This window comes from Daldinia childiae (genome assembly GCF_008694065.1).
Source record: "Daldinia childiae strain JS-1345 chromosome Unknown Scaffold12, whole genome shotgun sequence".
Classification (NCBI taxonomy): Eukaryota; Fungi; Ascomycota; class Sordariomycetes; order Xylariales; family Hypoxylaceae; genus Daldinia; species Daldinia childiae.
Window position 1 is genome coordinate 797,906 of NW_022984653.1, and position 22,855 is coordinate 820,760.

General features: G+C 16.6%; 1 protein-coding gene across 1 annotated transcript; it reads left to right on the forward strand.

Annotated features, from left to right (window-relative positions):
* Positions 1 to 699: 699 nt before the first annotated feature.
* On the forward strand, positions 700 to 3,376 carry GL218_08446 (HBS1-like protein; the record flags this gene model as incomplete). Its single annotated transcript, XM_033585250.1, has 5 exons — positions 700 to 808; positions 864 to 1,037; positions 1,206 to 1,871; positions 1,927 to 2,118; positions 2,172 to 3,376. The coding sequence occupies 5 exons, from the start codon at positions 700 to 702 to the stop codon at positions 3,374 to 3,376; spliced, it is 2,346 nt and encodes a 781-aa protein (XP_033440718.1).
* Positions 3,377 to 22,855: the final 19,479 nt, after the last annotated feature.

A 22,855-nucleotide genomic window follows, 5' to 3' on the forward strand; every position in this document is an offset into this window, starting at 1 on the left:
GGCTCAATTAGGTACCTCATATATGTATAAAAACCTACCTCGGTACCTATGTACCTAAAGCAGCTTACATGGATGTGGTACATAAATTATATTAGGTGCCTTAGGTAATAGGTATAAGTATCTCACTTCACTACGTCATTATGTACCACCCAGACTGTTAAGTACCCAGGTACCTACATGTAGGAGGTAGGTGCTTTAGGTACATAGGTACAAAAAATTAGAGCCAAAAGTCTTGCACATGTTCAAAATCTTGGCACTATGTATACGTTTATTTGACTTATTGATACTGTATCAGCCACACGCTAAACTAATGGTCGGATACATAGTGGCCTGTCCACTAAACTTAGGTGACTTACCACTATATTTATAGCGACATCAGCTACTATAATTTAAATAAGACCGTGTATGTAGTATTCTTTTCGTTCGCACGTTTCTTGCCAAGCTTAGATGTGCGAAACTTTTGGCCCCAACCTTCGTACAATGTACAAAATAGCTTATCTAAACGCAAACCCCTCTTGCCCCTCTTTTGTTACTTTCACTTACTCAAAATAAAGCTTCTATCATCCTTTGGCCCAGACCTTAGGTAAGGTATAAATATGGGAATTCTCTATAAATATCCCAAAAGTCACTAAGAAACAATATTCTCTTCTTTTTTTTTTTTTCTTCTTTCAAGACTTATAATCTTCTTTAATAGACACAATGTCCCGCCACCAAGCGTATCGTAATTACGACTACGAGAATGACCTCGACGAATATGAAGCAGACGAATTTGGAGATGAGGAAGAGGAACTAAGCTCGGAGGATCAAGGTAAATGAGTTATACATATAATATCCTATTTATTATTGCTAATAGGCCAATGAAGCACAAATGAATGTCGGTACTGCCCAAGTTCGAACCGCTCTCGGTGTCGAATCGTCCAAGGTTACCACCAAACAAATCCAAGATGCGCTATGGCATTACTATTACGATGTCGATAAATCTGTGACTTATATAATGACTAAATATGTCGCACCTTCAACCAAAAGGAAAGGAGGAGGTAGGTAACCTATTTTCTTATTCTACTATTGTTCTACCAAGCCACCCAACATAGCACCTGTGCGAAGGTCTTGGCCATAGGGCAGCAGCATTTCATGACCCCAGGTGCGTCTCAGTGTGAATATATCAGAAATCTAGCTTGGTCGTTTGGCTAACACCGAAACTGGAGTTGGTGAAGGTGAACCACGTGCACAACACGTCTCATTTGCCGGCTTCTTTAGCGACATGCCGTGGTTAAATATTCCAAAGGACCGAGAAACTACATTCATCGTACCATCACAGCCTCGAGGCGGACTGCTGGGGGGTGCTGGCACAGACGGCAAGGTTTCTAAACTTCAAGCACTTGCTGCTGCTCGCAAGAAGAAAGCAGAAGATAGGAAATTGGACGAGAAACTATTACAAGATGCAACACAGAAACTAAGCAACCTCTCTACCACTCCGACGCAGCCTGAATCTAGTAAAGAGAATGCGCGGCCGACCGCGACAACATCGAGAGGAACTATGGGGCTTAGAAGTGCTAGTGTAGCCAGTATATCCCAACAGACAGAATATAAAAGCCCAAAGGTTGCGGAGGACGAGGTTCAAGGCCAGCCAGAAAGAAATAGTACCGGGCCAACTAAGTCACCGGGATTTACGAACCCTTTACAACAAGCCGTGCCATCTGAGGCTGCTGTGCCATCTCCCTTCGCTCAGGCTCTTCTCGGCTCCATTAATAAATCTATTAATCCCGTGCCGAGAACTTACCCGTTTCCTTATATCAATTTGACTTCATCAGTAACTGACGCATTCTCAGCGCCAAGCCCCGATGATGTAGTCTTGGCAGCACAGTCCCAAGGTTCGCTCTTAGCGAAGAAGGTCGTAAAGTAAGAATACTAATACTTTGGGATCAGCAAGTAGTAAAAAGATTGTTGCTAGTACGACTAAGAAGAAGGCCAGCGCGAGAGGGAAAGTCGAAGAGGTTACGGACGGTGTGAAAGGCCTTAATATCCCTGACACTCCATTACCCAAAAGCAAGAATGTTAACGTGCTTAAGGAATTTGAGAAGACTAAGAGGAAGAAGAACGCAAGCTTCGTAGTCGTTGGTAAGTATTGCAAATAAGTCTCGGCGCGTCGGTACTCATACTAATTTGACAAGGCCATGTGGATGCTGGTAAAAGTACTCTGATGGGGCGCCTGTTGCTCGACCTCAATGTCGTTGACCAAAGAACGATACAGAAATATCGCAAAGAAGCCGAAAGTATAGGGAAATCTTCGTTTGCACTTGCGTGGGTGCTGGACCAACGATCGGAGGAGCGATCGAGAGGCGTAACTATTGACATCGCAACAAATAAATTTGAGACGGAAAACACATCGTTCACGATTCTAGATGCGCCTGGACATCGAGATTTTATCCCCAACATGATCGCCGGCGCGAGTCAAGCAGATTTTGCAATCTTAGTAGTGGACGCAACAACCGGCGCGTTTGAAGCTGGGCTAAAGGGACAGACAAGGGAACATTCTCTTCTACTGCGCAGCATGGGCGTCTCTCGAGTGATCGTCGCAATTAATAAGCTAGACACGGTTGCGTGGTCTCAAGAACGGTTCGATGAAATTTCGCAACAAGTGTCCGGCTTCCTCTCGGCAACAGGGTTCCAGCTCAAAAATGTTAGCTTTGTCCCCGTGTCCGGCTTACGTGGAGATAACATAGTAAAAAGGGCCACAGACGCAGCAGCCAACTGGTATTGTGGGAAAACGCTCGTCGAAGAATTGGAGAGCTCAGAGCCAATGGCCCGAGCATTAGACAAGCCTCTACGATTAACTATTTCCGAAGTCTACCGTACAGCACAGAGCCCGCTTACAATATCTGGGAGGATAGATGCAGGCTCAGTGCAGGTGGGCGATGCACTAATGGTTCAACCTAGCGGCGAGAAGGCTTACGTCAAATCTCTGGAACTCGATCACGAGCCAGTGGAGTGGGCTGTGGCGGGACAGAATGTTGTTATTCACCTCAGCAATATCGAATCGATCCACGTACGGGTTGGAGACATTATTTGTGATGCGAAACAACCAATCGATTGTATCGACACATTCACAGTCAAAGTACTGGCGTTCGACATCCTGATGCCGATGCAGGTGGACGTGCACAGAGGCCGTTTACACGCCGCAGGTCAAATCCTAGAGATACCAGCGTTGCTCGACAAAACTAAAGGCACCGTGCTGAAAAAGAAACCCAAGATCGTAAAGCCAGCAAGCGTGGCGAGAGTGGTAGTTAAGATGGGAACCAAGGTACCTCTTGAAGCAGGCCAGCGTGTTGTATTGAGAAGTGGAGGCGAGACAGTTGCCGCCGGGTTATTAGAATGAGAGTACGATGTACCCTATGGTTACTAGTCGTCTTGGGTAAAATATACCAAGCTCGTGACGCCGGTTACGATATTATAGGCAGCTTTATCGAGTTTATCTTAAGGGATAAGTGGGTATAACGAGTAGTCCATGTATACTTGACTTAAACTCATACTTGGGATTTATAGTAGAAGACGCAAGCTACCTACCATACCGGCAAAATATAGTTTTAAGATATGATATTTTAAATGTGGAATAATATTCTCCACAGTTACCATTCATTTTACAATAACTATTCCTTTTTTTAAAATAGTATATTAATAAATTTATATAAGGAAATATAATATAAGAAATTATTTTTTATAAGGTAATTATTTTTTATTTTGAAACCATTTTCTAACCTATATAACCTATATAATTTATTATAATCCATTACTTATATAATTTTTATATTATATATAAATTACGTAATATATTTTATAAATCATTTTTAATTATACAATATATACCTTTAATAAAATATAATAGATTATATTGCAAATTTAAACAATATTTAAATATTTTTTATTTAATTATAGCTTTAATTTAAATATAAAAACTATTATAGATTTTACTACATTTTATTATTTACTTATTTTTACATAATTATACCTCAATAAAAAAATAAAAGATAGTTTTATATATATTTTTAACAATTTTATCAAAATTGCTATTATTATTTTAATTTTTTATAATTAATAAATACCAAATAAATTTATCTTTAATATACTTTTTTATTACCAGCATATATATTTTCTTATTTATTTTTAAGTACGCATATAACTTTTTTAATTATAAATTTTAAACCTATATAATTTAAATTAAATATTCCATTATAATAAAGGTAATAAATTTGCTAATAAAATATAAACCAATACAATCAAATCTTATTATAACTTTATAAATATTAAACACCTCTTCGTCCTTAAGCTAAAACCAATAAAAGTTAAATTTACCAAAGATAAAATTAACAATATTAACTATATTATTAATTAAATCAAGGTTAATATATTAATATATATTTATTATATTCTTTATTAATAATTTTAATATAATTAATATAAATATGTATAATATAATAAATAAATAATATATACTATAAACTTCTTCTAATAAAAATTTTAATAAATTTTAATTTATTAAATTTAATATTAACAATTATAATTATTATAAAAAATTAAAAAATAATTTATTAATATATTATTTTAATATAACATATACCGGCAATAATCGATTAAACGTTAAAAATAAATAAATCTATTTTTAATATAAAATAATAAAAATAGGTTTAATTTCAAATAGAAAATTAATTAAAACTAATTAAAATATAAATTTATTTCTGAAGGTTTATAATTATAAAGGGAAATCTTTAAATAAAAATAAAAATTACCATTAATTTTTATTTATAATTACAATAAATATTATATATATTAAACTTTTTATAAAAAAAAAAAAATTATTTATTATTTTTATTTTATATAATCCTTTTATATAAAGCATCTATTTTACTTTTTTATTTCAAATTTTTATTTTAAATTTAAACTTTTAATTTTTAATTTAAACTTATTTAATATTTTATTATATACCTAATTTTTAAAATTATTAACAATTAATATTTATAATTTATAATATCTTAAACTTAAATACCAATAATTTTAATAGTTTTAAAATTATTAATATAAATGATTAATAATTATAACTTAATAATATTTTAAAATTAAAAACTAATAATTTTTATAATTTTAAAATTATTAATAATTAATAAATAATAAATTTAATTTAATAATATTTTAAACGTTAAGATTTTATTAATTTTAAAATTTTTAATATAATTGATAATAAAGTAAGATTATATTATATAATTTTTATAAATTATATACAAATAAAAATTATTTCTGTAATAATAAACCTAATAATATTATATATATTTAATATTATAAATATAAAAAAGTTTATTAATATAAAAATATTATAGCTATAAATAAAATAGTAAATATATAATATAAATAAAATAAAATACAAAAAGGGTAAGGTTATAAAAAGTATAAAAAGTCAGTAAATATAAAGGATAAGTAAGGTAAGAAGTTAATAGGTTACGAAGGATAAAATAGAAGGTAAAAAAAATATAAGAAACCAATAAAAGAAGAAAGTAAGGTAGAAAAGTTTAATGGATAAAAGGAGAAATAAAAAGGAAAAAGGGATATAGGAAGAGGGGAAAGCTAAAAGGAAGGAAATAAGGATGGGATATAAGAAGAAAAGAAGGTTAGGGGGTTAAGAAAAGAAATTAAAAAAATAAAAAACTTAGCAAAAAATAATTTTAATTATTTAAAAATAAAAATAACAAAATTTTATAAAAAATAAAATATTAATATAAAATAAAATATTATTTTTATTTAAATAATTTTATTATTTTAATTATATAATATAATAAAAGAAAATATACTAAATAACCTTTATAAAATATCTGCCTTAACAATAACAAGTTTAATATAAACTAACCTTTTATAAATATTATATAATAAAACTTTTAAAACTATTTATAATTACATTAATATCTTTTTTTCTTTTACTATAATATTTATTGTTAATATTTTTATAGTTTTTAATATTACTTTATTTTTTTATTAATAAATTAACCTAAGTATTCAATTCTTTTAAAGTATTTTTTTCTTGGTTTTAATAGTAAACGTTTTTATAAATAAAGCCTTTAAAAAATTATAAATTAATATTTTTATTAAAAATAGATTTTTTTCAATATTTATTAACTTAATTAAAAATATAAACATAATTAATTAAAAATCTTTTCTAATATAAAGTTTTAAATATGTTTTAATTAAATAGTAACAATATATTATTGTAATAACCATTTTAACAATTAATTAAAAAAATAGGCATAACAAGATTAAATTTAACTAACCCTAATTAATAACTACCAAATATTTCCTTATTAAATTAACCGCCATTTAGTTAATTATTTAACTAACTATCCAATTAATTAACTAGTTAATCATTTATCTTATTATTTAATTAATTATTTATATAGTTATTTATTTAACCATTTAAATAATTATTTACTTAACCATTTATATAATTATTTATTTAACTATTTATTTAATTAACCATAATTTTATTTTTATAAAATTCAATTATAATATAAAAATAAATACTATATTTATTTTTACCAAAATAATTTATTATAAAATTATACATTTATTTTTAAACATTTTTAGGTAGTTTAGGATTTAAATTATCAAAATTTTTACTATTATTTTTAAAATTAAGTAATTCTATAAATAAACTATTTATAAAAATATATATATATTTTTAATATATAATTAATATTTAAAATGGTAAAAAATTTTTAATATTTTTGTTAAAATTTATAAATTCCTTTATCTTTACTTTTATATTATTTTATTTATTAAATATTATTATAAGTAAAAGTTACGTAAAAATATTTAATTTAATATATATAAACCTAAAAATTTTATATATTTTTTTAAATATTTTTTTAATCTTTTTGCATTGGTTTATATTAATATTTTATATTTTTTTCTTAAATTTAAGAAATTATTTAATTTTAAGGTTAAAAACTATTTTTATTTCTATAATATTATATAATTTAACATTAAATACGCCTAATATCTATTTAAAATACTAATAAAAAAATCCCTTCTTATTAACAAATATTTAGTAATAATTAATAATTTTATAGGTTTTAAAACTAAAAATATTTTAGAAGATATTTAAATTTATTTTATTTTTAAGTCATTTCCAAAAAACGTTTCAATTATTCTTCAATAATAATATCTTTTAAAAATAATCTTTTAAAAAATTATAAATATAATTTTATTATTAATTAATATATTTATTAATAAATTATAAAAGGATAAATTATATATTTATATAAAATTGTTTAAATAAGAATTTATATTTAAAATTTATAAATAAAAATAAAAGATATATATAAAATATTTTAAATTATTTAAAAAATAAATTTATTTAAAGATACACTTCGTAAATAATCTAATAAATTGTTAAAAAGCTATTAAATATTAAAAAATATTTCTGTAAATAATAATTGTAATTAATTTTAATAATAATAAATTTTTAAGCCGTAAAAATAGCTCTTTCTTCCCCGTATAATTTTTAAAAATAAAAAATATTATTATTTAATATTAATATTTTTTTAATATTTTCTTAGGTTAAAGGCAGAAATTTATTTAAATATAGTTTTAAAAATGTTTAGGCTTTTTTATCTTTTATAATCTTCTTTTTTTTAAATATTTGAATAAATATATATTATTTATTTATATTAGATTATAGCGTAAAATTTAAAAATATTATAAAAATAAAAGTATTTACCTTAATAGTAAGCGTATTAAACTCTTTTGGGACGGTTTAATTAAAATATATAATATGGGTTTTTTTATTTTTAATATATTAAAATAAAATTTAAACTAAAATTAATATTTTAATATTTTATATTAATAATTAAATTTATAAATTTATTATAAGTAATATACTTATTGGTTATAAATAAATAACGTAAACATTTTCTAACGTTGTTATTTTAAAAAATTATTAATTAATAGATTATATTAAAATATTTTTAAATATAAAAAAAAGTTTAAACTTAATAATATAATAAAATATTTTACTAAAAAACGTACCAAATTTAATATTAATAAATCTGGGTTAAAAGTAAATTTATAATAAAATTTAAAATAAATAAAATGTAATATTTTTAAACTTATTTTAATACTTTTTAAATAATATTTTTTTAAATATCAAATAAAATTTTCTTTTAACTTTATAAAAACTTCTAATTTAATAGGTAATTTGAAATTAAATTATATAATAACTTTATAATCTTAAACTATAAATAAATTAACTTAAATATATTGGTTTAAAAAATAATTTTTAATTAAATAAACACAAATTAATTATATAAATTATTTTATTATTTTACCAAATTTAAACCTTACTGTTAATGTTTTTTTTTCTTATATTTTAACTATAATAAACTTAATAAAATTTAATAAAATTAATTATATTAACTTTACTATTAATATATTATTAGAATTTAATAAAAAATAAAATATTATTTAAAAAAAGAGAATCTTTGGTTAAAAATAACTAAATATTACTAAAACAATTGCGTTATATGCGTTTAATACAATAAAAATAAAAGTTAAATAATAATACTATAATATAAATAATTAAAGTTTAACGTAATTTACCTAAAATTTATTCCTATATTAAAAAAAACTCCTATATTTAAAAAAATTCCCATATCTAAGAAAATTCCTATATTGAAAAAAGCTCTTATATTAATAAAAATACCAAAATTTACAAAACTATAAATATAAATAATAATTTTAATAAAATAATAACCTTTATTAATAATTATATAATTAAAAAAATAAAAAATTACAATAATAAAAATAATATTAAAAATGATAAAAAGAGATCTAAAAATAAAAATAAAAATATTAAACTTTTTATTATATATATTATCCATTTTTAATAAAATTTTGTTAAAATCTAATCTTTTATATAAATATAATAAAAATTTTTAATATAGATGTAATATATTATAATAATATAAAAAATAATTTTAATTGGATTTTACGTTTAATTTTAAATTTATTAAATATAATTATTATTATTATTTATAAAGAAATTATTGATAATACCGCCTTATTAATATTAATATTTTTTAATAAAAAAAATAAAAAAAAAGAAAAAAATAATATTAATAATAATAATAATAATTTAAAAATTTTAACTTAACTTTTTAAAAAGATTTATAATTTATTTATACCACTATTTAATTTAAGATTAAATTTAAATCTAAACCTAACGCTAATCTTAGATCTAATATTAATCTTAATATTAGCCTTTATTATTTAATATTAAAATAATCCGTCCAATATTTTATATCTATTTAAAATATATTAAAATACTAAATTTTACATATTTTTATTTAAGAAAATATTTATTATATTTGTAAAACTTTTTAATATTAACTGTTAAAAATATATAGTATTAGTTAAAATTCTTCGCTTCTTTCGAAATAAAAATAATTATTAATTAAGAAATATTTTAAACCTTCTAAATTAACTAATAATATTAATTACTTAATTCCGTAAACACTTACTTTTATTAAATATACGCTAAGCCAATATTCTATTAAATGCTAAGAAAATGCCAACTAAAATTTACGCCTATAAAACTAAAATAATAAAAATTTTATAACAAAATACCTAATATAAAAATTAAAATTGTATAAAAAATAAAATAAAAATAATAGGCAAAAATACTATTTTTTTAATAATTATAAAATTAATATTTTTTAATCTTCCTACTTTTTTTTAAAATTATTTAACATTTAATATTAGTAAAAATTTTTATATTAGCCTAGTTATTTTTATTAATTGTTTTACTAAATTATACTATACATATTACTAGTCTAGATTAATTTGTACGTTTAATAAGAAATATTTTTATTTTAAATTTAAAATTATTATTTTTTTAAGTAATTAAATTTACTATTATTATATTAAACCTTTTTACTTTTATTACTAAATCGAAAATAATAGCCTAAAAGTTATAGATTTCTATATAAAACGTATATATAGTTTTAATTGGGATATACGTATTAAATTTTATATATAAAAAAGTAAGGAAATTTTGGCATTGTAAATATAAAAATTCTTATTTTTTAATAATAATAATAATTGAATTAATAGTATAACCTTAAACCTTTTACTTAAAATAAATAAGCTTATTTTAATATCAAATACTATATATATTTTCAAAACTAACGTATATTTATTAATAAATATATATATCGATTACAGCTTTGGTAAAATTTTTTAAAACCCAACTCTTTTCCTAATTTAGGTTAATAAAAAACAAATTAAAAAAGATATTTATTAGGCGAAATATAATAAAGATTAAGCTACATTTCGACAGTAAAATATAGAAAAAAAAGACTATTATATTTGTTACATAATATTTATATTTTAAAACAGGACTAAATCTAAAATAATTATTCCCTTTTATTATATATACCTTATTTGTAATAAATTTGAAATTAATATGTATAGTTAATATATATTTAAATTTGATTAGAACCAAAAATAACCCAACGCAAAACGTATTAAAATATTACCATTTATTAATTTTATTAATAAATTCGGAATTTTTTCAAATTTTTACCGTTTGCTTATAAACAATTATGCTATTTTTATTAATTTTTTTATAATTAATCAAACCTAATTTAGCAATATTATACCTTTAATATTTAGCCTTTATAGATTTAAATTCGGCAATATTATTAAACCCTTAAAAATACTTAAACAATTTAACCATAACATAAATATAATTATTAATGGTAAAAATATATTGGTTTATATCTTTACACTTTTTTATACAAAAAATATACCGTAATAAGTAAAAAATTGTGGCGTAAAAGGTTTTTATATTTCGAAATTTTATCGCTTTTATTATTATGTAATAATACTTAAAACTTTTTAATAAAATACCATATTAGATTTCGATATTATTAACTATAATAAATTTTATTATTAGGTTATATAAATATACTACATAATAACTAATAGTATTAAAAATAATACAATTAAAGATATTTATAGTTTATAATAAAGAATAGCAAATTTTTACCTACCATTTTAAGCAATTTCTCCGTCCCTAAATATTATTTTATTATATTTATTTAACCCTACCCATTTAAAATATAATAGTATATTAAATTTAATATATTTTCTTTTTCAAAATACTATTTTAATATTATTAACAGTAATAAAATATTTTACCTATTTACAAGTATAGCTATTCTTTTCGAGTGCATAACATCTATAATTACCAAAATATTACTTAGTAAATTATAATATATTTTTTTATGTTATATAGTTTATTATTATATTAATATTTTTTCGAAACTAGTTAAAATTTAGGTATATTAAAATTAATTTCATTAATAAAATAAACTTATATAGTAACCCTATAAAGTTTATCATTAAAACTTATACTGTAATTACTAAAAATAATATAGTTTTTATAGGTTTTAAAACTTTAAAATTAAACTAAAATAATTTACTATTTCTAATTAAAAATATTAAAAAGTAATTTAATAAGTTATATATAATTACATTTAAATTATTAAGTAAATTGCGCGCCGTATTAGTTGTATTAATTAATTTTAATACTAATTTATTTATTTTTCTTAATTTTTTTATTAAAGATATTATAAAAAACTCGACACGGTTTATTTAATATATAAATAATATAATATAACTAAATATTTATATTATTATATATTACCCTAATTTAATTAAAAAATACGGTTTAATAAACAATTACATTACGTTAACTAATAAAAATTTATATTAATAAATTAAATTTAATATTATATTATAAAAATATTTAATATATACTTCCTAAATAATTTAATATATATAAATATTTTAAACGTTATATAAAAGAAACAAATTACTTTAATATTAAAAAAATTTTACTATTCAAATATAACACTTAAATAATAATTTACTTTATTTTACGTAATAATTTTAAAATGTAAGATCTTAAATTTATAACTAAAATCTAATATTTATATTAGGAATATCCTATTTTATTAAAAAAAATTCTTTTTTGATTTAATTAGAATAAATTAATTAATGTAAAAAAAATAAAAAATATAAAATTAAAGGTTATAATATACACAAATAATATACATATTAACACTTATATTATTAACCGCATTTTAAAAAAAAAGGTTTAACATAATATTTATACCATATATAATAATAATATATTATTAATAAAAAATAAAGATTTACGCAATTTTAATTATATTTTATTTTTAAAAAATCTTTAGTAAATATATTAATAAAATTATAAATTTAATGGCTATTTTCTCCAAATATAAAAAAATAATATTAATATCTAATAAATTTATAAATTTAAATTTAATTACTAATATTAATATTTAAACAATATCCTACTAATATAAATATAATATATAATATAAAAATTAATTATTATGGTTTAATAGTATCGTTCCTAATTAATTTATTTTTAATAAAAATAATTATATTTAATATAAAAAATTATATAAATTTATTTATTTAAACTATATATTCCTTTTTATTATATATAATAATAAATATATATTTATAATAATAATATTTTTACGTTTTATCGTTACTCGTAATAATTTTTTAAACTTAAAGGTTTTTTAAATACTTAACATAAAACTTATTATTATTAAAATTATAACTATTAAATTAATAAAACCATATTTAATATTTATTAATAATATTAAAATTATTTATATAAAATAAAATATTAACTATATATAAAAAGTAAATTTAATTTAATTTTAGAATATATATTACTTAAAAAGTTAAATAAACCTTATATATTAACGTTTTTATATAATACGTTAATTTTACTAATAAATTAAAAAGCATTTATGGTATAAAATTAAAAATATCAATAAATACTTTTATATTTAACCAATTTCCAAAATTTAACCTATTTTTTTAATAATTAACATTATTAAATATAAAATTATTAACTTTATTATTTTTATATAAAATTTATATAAATTTTATTAATTATATTATATTGGTATAAAACGTTAATAACTTATATTAAATTAAATATAATAATTATATTATTATAATACTTAAATTTAAACACTAAATAATTATAATATGTTAATTTTATGATTTAAGTTTATTATCGTATAATATTATTATAATTTATTAATTTTAATATTAAAGTATTATAATGCGTTAAGTTCGGAATTTAATTTAAAGTTATTACGTTAAACTTAATTTTACACAATTTAAATGGAATTAGAAAATATTGGATATTTATACCTTGGATAAGTTAATCTTTTAATAAAAAATATATAATAGTAAAGGCAAATACAAAATATTTATATATTTGAATATAAGGTTTGAAATATTTAGATAAATAGATTAATATATTAATATAATAGTAATAGTTTAAATTAGGATTTTAAAAAGATTATTAAAAAAAAAAAGATTATTAAAAATAAAAAAATTATTAAAAATAAAAGGATTATTAAAAAAAAAATAATTATAAGAAATAAAATAATTATTAAAAATGGAAATATTATATATAATATAATAATTATTTACATAAAAATAATTATCTATAAAATAATAATTATTGATAAAAGAATGATAAATAATAGAAAAATAGTTTTTCCAAAAAAAATAATTTTTTTAAAAAGAATAATAATCTCCAAAAAAATAGTTTTTTCAATAAAAATAATAATATCCAAAGGAATAATTTTCCCATAAAAAATAATTATGTAGATTAATATAATATTATCCATTTTAACTATTATTATAGATAATATAATAATTTATATAAAAAATCATTCTAAATAATCAGCAATTGCCGCTACGGTACTTATAGATAATACTGTAACGGGGCTACCCGGTCCCGTATAACAAATGTTATATAAGAAATCTTTGCCCTTTATAATAATATTTGATCGCAAACTGCCCATTATATATATATTATATATTATTTATAAAAAATCTGTTGTAAATGTGAAAATAGTTGCGTTATAAAAATGGTTACGCTGTAAAAATGGTTGCGTTATATAATAACGCTTGATTATTTACTAATTGTTATATATAAAATAAGCGTTGCGAATAGGTTAAGCGTTGCAAATAGGTTAAACGTTGTAAATAGGTTAAGTGTTGCGGATAGGTTAAGCGTTATGTATAATATAATTATTATATTAAATATTATAATTGTTTTAAATATTATTATTATTTAAAAGATTATTATTATTTAAAATATTATTATTATTTAAGATATTATTATTATTTAAGATATTATTATTATTTAAAACATTATTATTATTTAAAATATTATTATTTTTAAAATATTATTAATATTTTAATAATATATATTATTAAAAGCATAATAAATGCTTTTAATGCTTTAATTTCTTATTATAATTATTGTTATATATAATATTAACTATATAACTATTAATAATATATAGCTTTTATATATTGTATTAATTAATGATGTTATTTTATTACGTTATTATTAAATGATCTAAGATATATTCCAATTATATAAATTATTTATATATTATGTAATTTATATAATATACCTTATAACCTTTTTATTTTATTAGTATATTTTATAAAATGGCATAAAATATAAATATCCTAATAAAATTTTATTTTAATATTAAATATTAACTAAAATTAAAATATATAAATAAAAAGTATCTAAATAAGTATTAATATTGGAAGTATTTATATATTATAAGTATTTAGGTAGGTTAATAATATTTAATAGATTTATTTATGCCAAAAAAGGCTTTATAATAATTTATACTTTAAAATATTATATATATAATTAATTTTAAACTTTTCTATAATATAAATATATTATTTTAATACTTATAATAATTTAGATATATTTAATTTTCTAGTTAATAAGAAGATATTTTTCGTTAATTAAAATAATATATAGTTTTATTGGATTAATTATAATAATATTAATTATAAAAAAATAATTATTAATCTCAATTAAAATAAATAATTTAAGGATAGGATCTAATAAACTGGTTTTTTTTATTGATATTATAATAATAAATATATATAATATATCCCAAATATTAAAAAGTAAGATATGGTTAATATATTTAAATTTATTGTTATAAAATTAAATGAAATTTCTTTAGTCAAAAATAAAATATTTATTGTTATATCTATAAAAATAATATAGAAAATTAATATTTTATTTAAATAATAAATATAAATAAAACGGGATATATATATTAATATATATTAAACCCTAATTTTTAAAATTATTTAATTAAGGTTTTTATGTTAAACCCTTTAAAGTAAAGGTCATTATATCTATAGTTATTATAATATACTTATTTTAAAAAATAGAAAAATTAAAAAAAAGTCTAGGAATTTTTAATAAATAATAAATTATTATTTTATAAAATATATAATATTTTCATAATTTCCTTAAATCAAACACCGTTAATTATATAAAGATGCCTATAAGATATATTGTTAAAATAGGTTATATCTTATATATATTCTCTTTATTCTCGTAATATATCTAGTTTATTTTTATTTATTTAAATAAATACATAATGAAATAAATTAAGATAAATTATATATAATTTTTATATATTAAATATTAACTTAAAATTATTATATTTAAAAGTATTTTAAAATATTAATTAGATTATTAATTTACTATTTAATTTTATTAATAATATTTTTTTTATATTAAAAAAATTTATTTTATAAATATAAAATTTAAACCACTTAAATTAAAAACCAAATGGTTAATAGGTTTTATTAATAAAAAAAAAAGAAAAAAAATAAAAGAAATTAATTTTACTGATATAAGTTTTTTCTTATCATAATATTATAATTAATTATTATTAAATATTTTATAGTAAAATTTAAAAAATATCTTATAATATATATATTAAGTTATTATATATTACTTATATTTAAAAAGTTAATAATAGTATTAAATTTAAATATACTAACATCTTTATTATTATTTAATATAATTATATCAAATATAATCTGGAATATAATACTACCGGTTCAAGATCTTACCTAAAACCCTACCTAAGATTTTACTATTATAAATACATAATAATATAAATTATTAAATATTCTATAATCATTTATAATAATAATTTAAAAATTGTTATATATTTTTTTAAAGGTATTATAACTTATTAAAATAATTGTATTCTTAGCTATATATATATATATTATAATAATAAATAATATAAAATTATTATTAAATTTTTTTATTATTATTATAAAATTTAATTTTATATGCTTAATTTATAGTTATTACCTAAAAAATATTGGAATATTTATACCTTATATAACATATACTACCATTTTATAATTTTAGAAATAATATTTTAAAGATTAAAATTAACGCATTTTAAATAAGAATTAAAAAGCTTTAAACTCTAATATATATTTATTTATTAACTTAAAAATAAAAATTAAATTTTTAAATAAAAAATATGCTAAATTAAATAAATTATTAAATTTAAAATAATATAAATTAATTAGTTATATTATAATAATATTAAAAATTAATAAAATAGTTTTTAACATTAAGTTTAAATTTACCATATTTTATTAAATTTTATATATTACTTTTTAAATATCTTCTAATATAATTATAATTTATTATATTTATTTAAATTAATAATAAAAATAGCTATTTTTTATGCAGTCAAAAATAATATTTAATATTATATTTTTATATATTTTTAAGTTAATAATAATAAAATAAAATTAATAAAATTTATAAACCTTAAGATTTTTAATTTTATAATTTTCTATTTATTATAACATATTTTTAATAAAAATTATTATTTAATAATATACTAATATATCTTTTTTATTAATCTTTATTAATATACCTTTATTTAAATTTTATAAAATTGTTAAGTTTTTAATAATATTATTAAAATCGGAATTATAAAAATTAAATATTAATAAAATAATATTTCCGAAATAAAAATAATCTTTTATATTTAATATATATAAAATAATATAATAATTTAATAATAATTAATATAAATTTTAAAATATATTAAATTTATTAATAAAGATTATTATAAATATTAATATTATTAAAATTATATTATTATTTTATTGGTCCTATTTTTTTTCAAAAATCTAGCAATTATAGTAATTAATTTTAAATTTGTTTTAAATTATATAGATATAATAAAATAATATAATTTAAAATAAATATATAGGTTTCTTATTATTGTTAAATTTAAAGGAATATTTAATAATATAATGTAAATAATAATAATTAATTTTTTATTTTAATTCATAATTAAGTATTATATATTTTATATATTAAACCTTATTATTATATCTTTTCCTTTTACAAGATACCTATTTTAAAAAGTTAAGATTATTAAAATATTCCCTAAATTTATAATCTTTAAATATATTTAAAATAATAAAGATATTTCTTTTTAATATAAAGATATAATTAATATTAATAATTAGTTTATTATTTTTAAAAAAAGGATTAAATTTACCTAATTTTTTAACTTTATTAAAGATAAATTTAATAATTATAGGTTTTATTTAAAAGTATAAATATTCTTTATTTTAATTTATATAAAATTAAATTTATAAATTATAATTATAATTAATTACTTTTTTAATATAAAATTATATAATATTATTATTAAAATTATTAATTTTATAATAATAATATTTTTTATTATAATAATAATAATATATAAAATTATTAAGGAATATAATTATTATTTTACTATTTATTAGAAAAAAATGTAAATAATGTTTATTAAATATTTAAATAAAATTTATTTATATTTAAAAGTGGTAAAATTTAAATAGATTATTAATAAAAATTTCTAAATCTTTATATATATTTTTAAAATATATATTAAATAATATAAAGTTCCTAATTATAATAAATAGATTAAAGAAATTTAATTTTATTAAGGTAAATAATATATCTTCTTTACCTAAAATAATATCTTCTAGTTTAAATTTAATAAAAAATTTATTTTCTTATAGATTAATTGTTACATTTTTATATTAGGTTTTATTTTTCTTTTTATTAATTTTTTTTCTTTTTTTACCTTTTTATTTATTATCTTTTTTTTCTAAATTATTAATTTATTATTTTAATTTTTTAATAAAGGTTAAATAATATATTTTAAATTCCATTAATATCTTTTTTACCTTAAAAAAAATTATAGTTTTATATATATATATAAAAAATAATCTATTATAAAATTAATAAATAAAAATAAAAAATTATTTAAATAATTAAATAATTTTTTTATAAATTTTACCTTATTTATTTTATAATAAATATAATACTTTTTAAAATAATAACCATTTATTTTAATTAATACTATATATACTTATATATATTATTAAACCCATTTTAAATATTAAAATTTTAATAAATTTATTTTATTTATACTTAACTAATTTTAATATATCCAATTATTAAAATATATATATTATTATATTACCTTTTATCAATTTTTTATTTAAGATATTAATTATATTTATAATATCTTTATTAACAAAATTAAATAATATAAAATTAAGTTTTTTAATGTTAAAATTAAATATTTTATTATAATTAATAATATTTATTATATCAAATAAATTAAGTTATATAATATAATCTTATACTTAAATTATACCACTATTATAAATATTATTTAAATTAATATAAATTATTTTTTAATATTAAAATATATAAAATTTCCAAAAAACCTTAAAATATAATAAATAAAAAATAATTTACTATTAAATTCCTTAATTAATAATTTGGTATTTTCTTCTTAATTGCTATTATTATAACATATATTATTAATATTATTAATTTTAACTATTTTTATATTTACAATAACAATAATATTATTATTAATTATAAAAAAATTATTATTATTATTAATATTAATTTATCTTTAATTATCTTATATTATATCTTATATTTATATATTTTTATTAATAAGTTATATATTTAACCTTATATTATAATTTATTTTAATTTTATTAAAATTTACTATAATATATTATATTTTTTTAAAAAGGCCATAATATTATTTAACACATCTTCTTATAATAAACATATTAAAAATATTCTTAATAATTAATATAATTAATATTTATTTAAAATATTAAATATATTAATTATTAAAATATTTATAATTAATAAATTAAATAATATTATTTTATAAAATAAATAAATTAAAAGGTAAGAAAATACCTATTAAAAAATAATTTAATATTTTTTTTTATTAATATTATAATTATTATAAATATAGAAAATAAATGCCATTATAAATAAAAAAAATAATTATTATATTATATCTATTAAAAATATTAATTAATACCTACCTTAAAAATAAAAAAAATATTAAAAAATATATATTTATCTTCATTATTATTAAATTTTTATTTTTAAAGTATAAATAATTATTTATATTTAAAATATCTTTATTATTAATATTATTATATTTTAAATATTTTAATATTTTTTATATTTTAATATTACTTTTTTTTTTTATTAATTTTATTTATAATAAATTAATTTATTTAATAAAATAAATATTTAATAATTATTTCTTTATTATATTATAATTATTAATATTATTAATTATATTAAGATAATATTAACCTATTTATATTAGGTACCTATTTAAAATAAAAGGTTATATTTATCTTTTAAAAAGTATTTACAAGATATTATATTAAATAATAATAATAATTAAATTAATAATGGTTTTAATAGCCTGTTTAGATCAATGGCCTTTTAACATGGAAAAACTATAAAACTAGCCTAATATATAAATAGGTATATTTATTAAATACCTAAACTTTAGGTTAGGTACCTACCTACCTCTTAAATACCTACTTAGGTATCTTCCTATCTTTTTTAACGCTATATTTTTTTAGCTTAACCTCCCTTAGCAAAAATATGATAACGCCTTAGATTTGATATTAGGATCCAATAATAATATATTTAATGGTAATTTATCCAATAATTATTTAAGCCTTTTTATAAATATTAATATATAAAAGGTATTAATAATAAAAGATGGGTATATACGTTTTATATAAAAGGATAGGTATACCTTTTTAAACATTAAAATAACCTTTCCAAACCTATTTATTAAATTAATATAAGTAAATTTTAAAACAATTTTATTTAGTGACGTTAATGGAATTAATTATTTTTATTATTATTTTTTAAAAATATACGTTTTTAATAAAAAGTATAACAAAATAAAAACAATTTTTCAAAAAGAAATATAAAAATATTTTATTATTTTTAATAATAATAAATATATTGGATATGTTATTAAGAAATGTTTTCTTTTATTAAATTATTTTATAAATATCTTTATAAATTTACGTAAATATAGTTTTAAAATTATTTAAAATATTAAATACAACTTTTTTTTTAAAAGATTTTATATAAATAAAATTAATATTATATTTAATTTATTTATATAAATATTTAATATTAATATATATTAAATTTATATATTTTAGCTTATATTTGAATATCTAAACAAAACATTACTTAATAGTTAAAAATTAGTAGTATAATTTACTTACAAATTTAATTTAAACTTTATTAAAATATTTTAAGGCTATTATTTCAATATTTTAAACGTTAATAAAATATTTAATAATAAAGATTTAATAATCTATTAATTTTTCTAATAAATATTTTTAAATATTATAATTAAAATATTTAACGTTATTAATTTAGAAATTTAAGTTAATTTGGATATTAATTTATTTAATTATACCAAAAAGAATAAAGATATAAATAGAAAAAAGGATAAAAAGAAAAAAAATAAAAAAAGGAAAGTAATAATTTATAATAAAAACTTATGCGTAAAAACCATAAGTATATTTAATAGAATATGTTATAAATAAGGATTTAATAATATTGAAATTAGTAACTTTATATAAAAAAAATTTAAAAATAAAGAAAAATTAATAACCTTTAAAAATAAAATAAAGGAATAAACTAAATTTCTAATAATATTTAATAATATTCCACTGTTTAACTTACCCGAAAAATTAATAAAAAGACTTTAAATTTTTAAATCCAAATTAAAGGATAATATATTTAATTAATAATCTTCAATAGTTATAAATTTAATAGAAATTAAAAGAAATATTTTCAAATATTTAAAAATATTAATATTTATTTTTATTAGTTTAATTATATTAATTATTAACCATAATTATATTATATTAAAACGTTACTTAAAAATAAATATTTTAAAATCATAATGTAATATTATAAATTAAATTAATAAAACTTTTACTATAATAGCCTATTATAATATTATAATTATTAAAATATCTACCGTAAAAGTTAATATAATTTTTAATATAAACTTCTTTACCTTAGATTAAGTTATACCTAATACCGCCCAATTTTCAATAGAACATAACTCAATTAATTTACCAACTAATGTCCCTATTAATAATAATATTAAAACCTGTTTAATAAAACGTTGTTTTAATAAGACCTACATAAATATGCCTAAGATTCATACTATTAAAAATACCTATAATAAGGTTAATAACCGCCATTTACATATATTTCAACGCCTTACTTATTATTATAATCAAGATTAATTAAATTATTTTTTAAGATTATTTAATAACGTAATAAAATAAAATATTAGTGTTGCATTTACTTTTTAAAATAATAATATTATATTGAATAAAAGTATAAATTTTACAAAATAATTAAATTCTTTTATATTTAAATATTAAAAGAAATACCATTAATTAATATAATAATTTATCATATTAATTATCTTATATAAAATATAAATATATTAAATAAAAAATTATAAAAAAATAATAATTTATTTTAATTTAAAAGGTTATGGTATTATATTTCTTAAATATTAAAATAAAATATATTTGTTTTAATTATATTTGGTAGGAAATATATCTTATATATTAATTTATTATAAATTAAATTATTAAAGGTTTAAATATATAAGTATTTTAATATCTTTTAATTTAAAACTATTAAATATTATAATTATTTTTTATTATTATTATTATTAAAATAGTTGATATAAAATATATATAAAGATTTAATTATATATTTTATACTATTCTTTTATAAATATAATTACAATATTACATAATATAGATTATATAATAAATAAATTAATAAATATTTAAATATATTATTAAAATTATATATTTTAATCTTTAAAGATTTAAATATATATTTAATAAAAAATATTTATTTTTATTATGTATATAAGTAAATAAACCTTATTTGTTTAAGGTTTTTTTTTTATTTTTTTTTTAATAATATAACAATAATAATACTAAGAATAATATTAATTAAACGTTTAATAAAATTATTTATTAAATAATATAAAATATAAATCACGCTAATAATTTTTAAATATTAACCTTATAATATAATATTAATATAATAATAAATTATAAAATTTTAAACGTTTTTAATATAAAGTTAAAAGATTATAACGTAAATTTTAAATATAATTAATAAATAATAATTTAAATATTATATTTTATTATAGATTAGTTAAAAGAAAAAATTACTAATTATTTAAGTTATATACCTTAAAAAATTTATAATATTTATGCCAACTATTTAGGAATAAAAGTTATTTATAATATAATACTTATAAATGTAAATCTTATATTTTAATATATTATTTATATAGTTAAAACCAAAGTAATTTCAAAAATCTAAAAATAACTTAAATTTTTAATAATAATTTTTAAGAAATTACAGTTTTTTTTTAATAAAATATAGGATTGGTTTAATGAATTT